Source organism: Sinohyriopsis cumingii, chromosome 15 (genome assembly GCF_028554795.1).
Source record: "Sinohyriopsis cumingii isolate HCF-2022 chromosome 15, ASM2855479v2, whole genome shotgun sequence".
Classification (NCBI taxonomy): domain Eukaryota; kingdom Metazoa; phylum Mollusca; class Bivalvia; order Unionida; family Unionidae; genus Sinohyriopsis; species Sinohyriopsis cumingii.
In genome coordinates, this window is record NC_142975.1 from 94792827 (window position 1) to 94803919 (window position 11093).

Below are 11093 nucleotides of genomic sequence, written 5' to 3' on the forward strand. Positions count from 1 at the left end.
CATTAATGAAGCCACACTCTACTCCCTGAATAAGAACACTCTCATTAGAAGATTTCTCACAAAAAGGCAAAGTACCTGACAATAAAAGACTCTGAGTAGCTCCTGTGTCCCTTAAAATTTTAATAGGGATTGGATTGGCCAAATCACCCGAGAGTGATATAGAACCATTTGATATGAATGGTTCATAATTCTCCATAATCAAATCAGACTAAGGTTTGTTAGACCCAACAAATATATTGCTTTCAATACATGACCATGACCTTGAACTCTTAGAAATAAAAGCATTTGGAATAGGTCTTCTTTATTCTGATGCCTATTTTTCAATTTGTAGAAATCAGAAATAACGTCCTTTTTTCTTGCAATAGGTACAAGTAGGAAGAGACAAGGATCTTGAATCAAGCTTCTCCGAAGTTTGATATTGTGAAGTTGTGCCAGTTTGAGTTTTAGAAGGGCTTGTATTAGGCTGAAATACTTTTCCGCCAAAAGACTGTTGTGTAGAAGTCTTACTTAAAAAAGGAATTTTATGAGTTAAAGAATACTCATCAGCAACACAAGCAGCATTTTCCAAGGTTTTAATCTGATGCTCATTAGAATAAGACTTGATGTCACTATATACACAGTTTTTGAACTCTTTGAGTAATATAAGACTTTCATAATCTTGTTCAACTTTCTTGGCTAAGCACCATCTATCAAGTAACTGCTCTTTTTCTCTAGCAAATTTGACATTAGTTTGTCCAGCTTCTTTTCTATAGTTTCTGAATTTTTGCCGATAAGCTTCTGAGACTAACTCATAACCCTTAAGATGCATTCTTTGACAGTATCACAGTCACCACTTTGTTGAACTGATAGTGAATGGTAAATATCACTAGCTTTACCAGTGAGTATACACTGTAATAATTGAAACTAATGCTCCCTTGACCACTTCAAATTTTCAACAACTTTTTCAAAATAACGAAAATATTTGTCTACTTCTTTTTCTCTGAAAGGGGATACTAATCTAATATTCTTTGCAAGATCAAAACTTAAATTTGGATTTGAAGTATGAATGTGCTTTTCACTTGAAAGTTCCATTTCTTGCATTCTATATTGATATTCCCTCTCTTCCTTCTCTCTTTGCATTTGTATTTGTTCTTTTTGTAACTGCATTTGTCTTTCTTTCTTTTTTTCTTGTCTCTCTCTCTCCTCTTTCTCATATTGTAACTGCATTTATTTTTCTTGCATTTGTCTTTCTTTTTCTTTTTCTTCTGTCTGTAATTGCAATTTTCTTTTTCTTTCTCCAATATCAGTTGTTCTTTCTCTTTCTCCAATTTCATTTGTTCTTTCTCTTTCCCCAATTTCATATGTTCTTTTTCTATTTCCAATTGCAACTGCATTTGTTTTTCTTCATCTTTCTGAAGCTCCGGCTTCCTCAACTCCAATTCCACCTTGTATATTAATTCTAATTCCTTCATTTTTCTGTCAGAGTCTGATACAGACTTACTGACTGAAACCAAAGCACTTTTATCCAAAACATTATTTTCTACCAAATACTGAACCAAATTATTTCTTATTTCCTGTTTTGTTAAGGAAGCCTTTACCTCAGAAAGATCGTATTTTCTGGCAAGTTGAATCAAATCATCTTTTTTTGAAAAGATTTAACTGTTCCTGGGTAGGATTTGAAAGAAAGATTTCCACTTCTGATGCCATTTTAGAAAAAGATTTCAAAAACTAAAGGAATTCAAATCTCAAAAAATAGCCAGAATACAAAAATTTCGGATGAGCTACCCAAATTCTATGGTAAGTGTTTAGGTTCAAATACACAGTAACACTCTAAGCTTTTTAAAATTTAACAAATAATTTATTTTCCTGAACAAATTATGTAACAAACTGAAAAATGGAGAACTTATGGTTTCAAGAATCAAATCCAAAAATAATCTAAGAATAATCATCAAATTAAATTGCAAATGTCCAAGTAATAAATGTTCTAATAATTTCAAGTTCAAATCCTGATGGAAAATCCAAGATGGATGACGATGACTACAGTAGTCAGTACTGTGCTTCTACAGTTCCTTGTAGAAATACAAATAATGGCAGTCCAGTGTTGGAAATCCAAATTAAATTTGTAAGCAATGTCTTTTCAAAATTTCTGTGAGCACTTCTCAAAATATATCCAGAGAATAAAGAATTAATCCTTTTGAAATCCAACAGATCTGAAATGATAACTTAAAATCTGGCTACAACAAAATAACTTTACATCAGTATAAAAAAAGCCCAAAACTGAGAATTCTCTCTCAAAGCATCCCTATTAAAACTAACAAATGCGCGCAATGGAAAAACCGTAATTGCGAAATCGAAGGGGGAGGTAATGTAAACGTGTTTATGTCATGTACACCAAAAATGACCCTGAAGAAAACCAATCATCTTCACTCCATGAAATAAAAAATAAAAAAATTGTTTACATCTTAAATGTAATCCCATCATGACCTTGGAAACAACCAATCATTTTAAAATAAAATAGAACTTGTTTATGAAAGTAGCTACAAGTTCTGAAACAAGGTCAGAATTTAGATCATTACCTGGTGTTAATAAACTAACAGTCAAGGTCAAACAATTGTCTGAAAAAGTATCATCTCTAGTGATTAAATTTACATCATAATAGCATATAATAGAATAAAAATTTAAAACTGACAAACAATTAAAGTAAAATAAATGAATTAAATCAGATATACGTAACAATACTGATTGGACCCATGGTGCTCTTGAAGTGGTTCAATCTGATGAAGAAAATATAATGGACCAAAGTTTCAAACAAAACCCAGAATCTGAAACTTTTCAGGAATATATATAACCCCAACATTTAAAGTTATATTAGAAACACAATACCATCCTTCCACCCACAATTGTTTTAAAAAGTAACAGATCTCTGAATCAATTAAGCTGTGTTTTGTATTGACGAGATTCTGGCCTCTAGCATACTTGGATACTCTTTTGTTCATCTGGCTGGTCCTCTGTCAGCAGAAAAGCCTCCTGGGAATCCGTTCCTCCCTCCACCTGCAGGAAACAGTTGGTAGTGTGACCAATTCCACTAGGCAGGATCTTCTCACGCAGCATAGCGTTTATCACAGTGCTTTTCCCATTAGAAGTCCTGGTAAAAAATGCAGAGTTGAAAGTAAACAAAGCTAAACTACTCCTACTGCTTCTGTGTCACAAATTAGCATCTTTTAGGAAACGTAAAAACAAAAGTTGGTCACACAACAGTGGTTTGGTGCATGGTACCTTTTCCTATGATACAAACTTTAAACTAAGCTTCATAGCTACATGTACGATGAAACTGGAATAGAAATACAAGCTCACATTTTGAGCAATGTCAAATAAACCCCGGATTGTAGGTCAATGCAATCTAGAATTGTTGTGCAACACATATTTATCACAAAAATCAGTTTAACAGTTGAAAGAGTTTCAAAAACTGAGCCTCAACAGAATTTTATGAAATTCTAATTTCTGAAAGGTTGTCCACGTTGATTATTTTCAGGTGTGACACAGTCATCTCAGGATGTACATAAAGTGTAAGTCCAATGCCAGTAGATGTAGTAATATAGAAGTTATAGCCTAGATTGGCAGGATGTACTTGAAGTGCAAGCATGATGCCAATAGGCATGGTAATATAGTAAATAGAGACTAGGTAGGCAAGATGAAGGTTAAATCAATGTATGGACAGTGTGTGTTATTTGGATTTTTAATGCAGCTTTAACAATTTTTCAGTCATATCGCTATGATGTGACAGTTTAGAGTGATGTCTAGCACTGGGGCATCATGCCGCAGACATGTAGTATGATATCCCATCCTGTCACATTTTCTGACACCAGGCCAACTAGTCCTAACACTAACCTCTTAATGCTGAGTGCCAAGCGAGGCAGCTGTTAATACCATTTTTGTAAGTCTCTGGTATGACTCAGTCAGGGATCAAACCCACAACCTCCCATATCTGAGGCAAATGCTCTAACCACTAACCACTAGGCCACTGGAGCAGACGACGTATGGACAGACAGATGCAAGGACATACAGAACTGATTCCTAAAATTCCTTGCTCTCGAAGCAGAGATATTTTTTTTTTAAAAAAGAGAAAAGTAAAAAAATGAATTTCTGCTTTCATCTACACATAGCACATTTACAAAAAATACTGCAAAATGTTACAAAATAAGGAAAACCACTAATGGAAGTATGGCTTGATTGAAAAGCTTTGTTTTATTTATATGGTATAATACTTCGTGTGATATATCCTATGTATCAAGTTCCATCATTCTGCATTAATAGTGTCTTTAAAAAAACCTGATTGCAAAGATTAAAGCAGTCACCAAAATGTGAATTATAGGTCACAGTGAGCTGCATTTTTTACTTAAGGATGTAACACTCTTCAAATTGCATCTACATATCATGTTACATTATTCTGTCAGCAATCATGTTACACTACTCTGCAAGCATTAACATCTGAGAAACATCTAAGCTAAAATACAAATAAAAACTAGCCACTTCCATGGGAAATACAAGTCACACTGACCTAATTTTGACTGATGTGGCTAGTATTTCTCATAATGCATCTTTATCCAAAGTTACACAGTGCCAGATAAACTTAGTTAAATTCATAACCTAATCTAGAGTAACTCAGTTAAAGAAATGTAACGCTAACTTTAGCACAAATAACTGAACCATAAAATAATGGTCAGTGACCTAAAGATGACTGTAGCTCTTATTACATATTTACATACTAAGTTGTGTGACTCAACAAGAGACAATGTCTGATAAAATGAGCCAAGAGTGAAAACTATCCACATTGCTGGCACCAAATGGATGGATGGGATGGATGGATGGGTGAATGGATCAATCCAGAAGCCATAACTGTTTAGCAATCTGGCTCATAAAACTGTTATTTTACCCTAAATTAAGATGTTTTCTAAAAACTTTTGTCCATAAAATGGCCATTTCTGTTACATCTTTCAAAGCAAAACTAAACATCCTAACTTCCATTCTCTATTTTTTCTGAACTAAAAGGGTTGCATTATTTTTGGAATGGAACAATAATAAACCAGCTGTATGACCCTCCCAGTTACTTTTCAGCATAAATGCAATAAGTGCTGTTTTGCATGGAAACAAAAAAATCTTAAGAATAACCAATCTCTAAAAATGTGCTTTTTATGATGGCCCAAGTTAATATCATCTTGCAAACAATGTGCTTGAACACTCAGGCATCAACAAGCTATTTTAGAATGACTGGCAGGTGGATGCTATCTCTGTTTCTTTGCCATAACCCAGACAGCATTTCTCTTTTAATTTTTTCAGGAAAATCGATTCAAATGTCTCAATTTTTAAAAACTAAACATCACTTTTAAAAAGCTGGAAATCCCCAAAATATTTTCATGTGTTTCTGGGAGTCAGTTATTCTCTCTTAAAGTTTGGAGTTCAAATGAACCGACAAGACAAAAGCCAACCCAGAATTAACACATACCTTCCAAAAAATACAACTTTCATATGATCCCTGCCAAGGACTTCCATTATGCCTTTCACTTTCTCCCTGAAGCCTCTGATTGTATCCTGAAAGTCAATCCCTTCAATGCAGCCACTCTGACATATTTCTGAAACAAATTTTACATGTAGTAAAAAAACAACAAAAAATAAACATCAAATGTATCACCAACAGTCACACAAAGTGCACATCAAAACTGTCCCACAGATTCGGCCAGATTTAACCCAGCCATCTACATCTATGCATACAAACATACCAAACAAAATAATTTCTCTAATATCAAAAGGTTTTGCTGCAATAATGCTAAGCATTGTTTTCACAAAAATAGGCTAAGTCGTAATGGTTGCAATAAATGGCATAAATTAGAATAATCGTTTTTATTGACATTTAATCTAATTAGGTTACCAACACATTCATTTACAGTGTAGTCATAATAACATCCTCGCCTGAATAGATGAACATACTGATGTATGGATGTACAAAACCAAATTTGACACCAATGCTGCAAGTAGTACAGAAACTAAAAAAAAACACAAATAAAACAACTTGTATTGTGTGATGCAGAGAAACAATTCTGCTGCATAATTAGACTGCATGAAATTTTCTCAATACAGGGTGCATCTAATTCTCTAACAAGGAAATAAATTAATGCCTCTTTACAACCAAAATTTGCTTTACAATTTCTAATTCAGTTCATTTTTATAAACTACTGTTCAAATGACAATCAAAGCAGAAATTGAAATCTTTTAATGAAATTCAGTGAGATGAAGAAGAAAAAATGATGGCCTATGCTTTTAAATTTCCATTTAAATAGAAACAAACATCCAAATCAAAGGAACAAAGTTCTCACCATGCACAAAGCTGTCAACATCAACAATATAGTCTGCTATATCTTTGAAGATTTCATTAACTGTTTTCTTGGCTTGGCCAAACAATTTCAGGGGGGAGCTGGGTGATTGCCGCCCATTTCCTAGACTTCTCTGTCCTGAGCTCCCAGCATCTCCCTGGCCCATCTGAGGTGCCTTCTCCTCCATTCTTGTCACATAACCAGACATTCTTCTGCTCTTATGAATGGCTGAAGACCTAAAGTAGAATGAAATATTCACAGATAAATCAAAACAGAAACCAGGGAATAATGATGACAGATTTATTTATTGTAATTGTTTGGTGTTCATCAGCAAGATGTACAACATATTTTGGTTTAGCTGTGATAAACCAATTTGAAGTTATCATTTTACATGAAAGGCACTTCTGAGATCATGTGATCTGATTGACTGTTAATATGGAATTGTTAGTGGGATTGACTGTTAATATGGAATTGTTAGCGGGATTGACTGTTAATGTGGAATTGTTAGTGGGATTGACTGTTAATGTGGAATTGTATGTGGGATTGACTGTTAATATGGAATTGTTAGTGGGATTGACTATTAATATGGAATTGTTAGTGGGATTGACTGTTAATGTGGAATTGTTAGTGGGATTGACTGTTAATATGGAGTTGTTAGTGGGATTGACAGATAATAATTAATATGGAATTATTAGTGGGATTGACTGTTAATATGGAATTGCTAGTGGGATCTCTACATCATGGATGATTACATTAGCAAAACATATACAGACCAAAGTAATACTGATCAGTTTCAGAATTCTTTCTTTGTGAGAATCACCTCTTTTATATAGGAGCTAACAAAACTCTGATAACCTGATGTCCCTCTAAATCTAGATCATGCCCCTCTTGTATTCTAAGTGAGATGCCCATCAGAAATATCCATAACAAATGTCATATAAATTTTCTTAAAGAAACCTTACTCTGCCAATGAAATGCTCCATTTCTATTTCAAAATTGTTAAAAGCCGCTAGTAAATTACCAATATTCAACTTCCTGATGGGGCACAATCTGTAGGTCCCTCCAAATTATAAAGACCATCTGTATTGAAAGCTATCAACTTTGTTTACAAAGTGAAGCACATGATGAATGAATACAGAACAATACTTATTCTGTTCTTTGTATTTCACTGATAACCTACAATTAACATTCACTTGTAAAGCACGAGTAACAAATAAGCTGTCCGTTGATCATCCTGAGTTCATAATGCATCGCTGGTCAAATAAATCAAGCTGTATCAATACGATTTTTTGAAAATTAACCTATGCTTGAACATTAGCGACTTATGGAAGCTCAAATAAAATATTTTCACCATAAAGTAATTACATTTTAATCCTTTAAGTGTAAAGAGTTGATAGCTCAAATGATACAAAGTGAGTGTTGTTTGTAATTGTGACACATCCAAAGAACTATCACAAGACTACTTACACAACTTCAAGCAACAGTTTTTACTGATAAGAAAGATCAATGCCTGTCCAACTTCATTCTGTTTCTCAATCTGAATGCGAGACATTGAGATTTTTGCATCATTCAGAAAACAAAATTACTCTAATGCCTTGCAGATCATGATGAAAACACATATAATATTATCATCGAGCCGACAGCAAAGCAAAAAATGTACAGCTGGAGATCACATAAACTGATGTGTTCCACAATTAATGAAAATTCACCACCTCTGGATGAATTGTGAAATTTTTGAAATCTCATGAATATCACAAGCGTAAAGGAGCAATCAATAAATTTCCAGATGGGGTAAGCATGTAAAACATATGTCTCTCACATTTTTTGTTCACAGGAAAATTGGATAATAGTTAACATCAGGACCTGGAGGAAAGCATTGCTTAATGTTAAAAAATAATCAGAGGTGAATAAAAACTCACGTCAATTTGAAATGATTTTGTTTTTATCTTTTACAATTAAACTGCAGCCATTTCAACAATGTGTCAAAATAAAAGTAAAAAGTAGGGCTATTTTGGGCACATGGACTTGGAGTTTGGAGATAGTGGAATTGGATAGTGATTTGTTAAAGCCAGTTTCGGAAGAAAACAAATTATTTGAGCACTCTTAACAGTCAAATAAACAGTGCCCTTTTGGACACATGGAATTGTAGCCAGGACTTGTAGAATTTGAGTCAGGGCTTGTAAGTCTTTTACAGTCACAAGTACTTGGCCTGTGTCTGAAATTTGTTTTTCTTTAAGTACTCTGTACTGTTATTGTGTGGTCATTTGCCATAAAAGTGGAAGGGGATCTTCAAATGTGTGAACCCGAAAACAGCTCCAGGAACAAAACTGCTCATAACTGACATCTACCGCCATGTTGGGCAATTCTGCACATCTGGTAATTCTGCGCAACGATACGTCATTTCTATAAACATTGGATCACATGTTATTTTGAGTCAAAAATCCATTTTGTATCAAGAAAGAATGATAGCAATTTAATTAAGAAAAGTGATATTCATAAAGTGTACAAAAATATCGGCATTTCAACTCGAAATGCATATGAAAATGTGATTTTTAATTGTCTACTTAAAGACCCACTCCATGACCTTCTTGAACTCGTAACCCAGAATATCTGATTTACTATGAATCTTTTAGGATTATACAAATAAATACATCAAATAAACGATGGAAATGTATATTTTAAAACAATACTGCATTTTAATCCAAGTTTCCATTATTGCAAGAAGTTGTCCCACATGTACAAAATCATCTGCTACCCAACATGTCAACTTGCCGCTACAATATAAATTCTCAAGAAATTCACCGGCGTATAGTCTGTTTCTAAATTCTTTAGAAATTTTTCTCCATCAGCAAAACAATGTAAACACATTACATCTTATTCATTGTTGTTTCTCTTCCACATATTTTTTTTAATAACAGGTTGAACTTTACTTTTTTGCAAGATCGGTTTTGTTTTCATGTTATATCTAGCCATTTATTGGAATTATTACTATGAATTTTGTAAAACCAGCAATAAACCTGACCTAATTACTCAAATGAAATGCTGACAAACAGTTTTTAAGTAATGCATTTCATTTCTATTGCCCAATTAATAAATATTACATCTTTTCAACGCTGAGAGCAGAATAGGACATATCGAGACTCAGGAAAACATGGGGGTGGTATCCCCTGTGTCCAAATTAATATTATTTTGAACAAAATATTCTGGTGACAATTGCCTCTTTTCAAATGATAAACATTGCTGTATTTTATTTACGTCAATCAGTCGAATTCAGTATACGTTTTGCTTCAATATTGGAGACAGAAATCTTATGTGCACAGAAATGCCCAACAGCATTGTAATGATAGACATCTGAAATCATACATATAGATAGTTCATTATCTTCAAGAAATGGTAGCAAGAAACTTCCACGTGAAGCGGTGCAAGCCATGGTTAGTGATTATATGACACAATTAAAAGAATGAGCCATTTACGAGCAAGTTTAACAACACATCAGCACAAGCTTGACTATATTATGCCAAGTAAGTTTTGGTATTTAAAAAAAAGCATATCTAACAAAGATAAAGACAAAATGTTTACAAATTTTATAATACAAACTCAAAATCTTGAAAATCACACTCTTTTAACGGGTTAAATATCCTTTAACAAGAGTCTCATCCTATTCTACATCTACGAACCAACTGAGAGTTTGAATAGGAAAGTGAATATTCTTACATTAATGAGGAGATGGGTATGAAATAAGTGCACGAGAAAAAGGACAGACAAGAGATTATTCATTATTTTTTAGTTATATTTTTTTCATATGCCATCTGAAACCAACTAACGATACTGTACTGGCAGTTTATGTAGGTTTTTAAGGCACTTAGCAATATCGGCTGTATCTTGCCCATGAAATGTGAACCAAGTTAATAAGTGCCTTTCCGACCCGGACAGGCCTGGATGGGTGTGTATCGACACAGGTTGATGTCCCAATTCAGTTTTAAACAAGGACCACATATGCGTACTGGTAGTCTCTACTGAGATCCACCCGCATACATATTCGGTCTTAAAATGATGCTCATGCAACATTCATGACAGAAGAAGAAAAAAGGCGTAATCAAATATTCATTGCGTAAAGAGAAAAGAAATCGTGCATTTTTATAGAGGACATTCACTTTGAACGGACATGTATTGTTACACGATTTTAATTGCTTGCGCGTGTTATGGGGTAACTAAACGCATGCACTATGTAATCTTACCATTATGAAACTGGTGTTTTCACATGGTAGCCGACATGTCCTTGAATGACTTAGATATATTCCCCCTATGCTTTGACGAATACCAACAGTTTGTGAACCAGTCGATTTTCTAAGGGACATAACTCGCTAATAGCAAAGAACAATGTTCTTTCATACAAATACGATGTACGCTTAGATCAAACTTTGTTGTTAGAGAAACATTAATTCTCCCAGTTTCCAGTTTGAAATTTCTCAAGACTGAAAGCATTAAAGATGGTTTGAATTAATGACAACTATTGATATGCACTTTTCATTGCACTGTCGATCTGGTTTAAGTGTGTATGTTGTGTTATTTAAATTGTTTCTTGGTTGTATTGTTTGTAATTTTTAAAGTGCACCGTCCTTGTAACCTGTTCTTTTTAATCGGATTCTTTATATGCCATTGCTGAAATCTTTTGCCACCTAAATCTTACACAACAGCCAGGACCCATTGGAAATAGGCCCCACTATGGTTGAATCAGCATGTATA

At 33.9% G+C, this 11093-nt stretch overlaps 1 protein-coding gene across 2 annotated transcripts in view; it reads right to left on the minus strand.

Moving 5' to 3' along the window:
* Positions 1–10662, minus strand: part of LOC149782343 (mitofusin-2-like) — an 89737-nt gene extending 79075 nt beyond the window's left edge. For both annotated transcript variants that reach the window (XM_089933721.1, XM_089933722.1), the window contains exons 1-4: positions 10586–10662; positions 6351–6583; positions 5483–5609; positions 2956–3124 (exon numbers count right to left, since the gene is read on the minus strand). In XM_089933721.1, coding sequence (XP_089789847.1) covers positions 2956–3124; positions 5483–5609; positions 6351–6555 — 501 coding nt within the window. In that variant the 5' untranslated portion in view covers positions 6556–6583; positions 10586–10662. The remainder of the gene's footprint in view (positions 1–2955; positions 3125–5482; positions 5610–6350; positions 6584–10585) is intronic.
* Between the last annotated feature and the right edge of the window lie 431 nt (positions 10663–11093).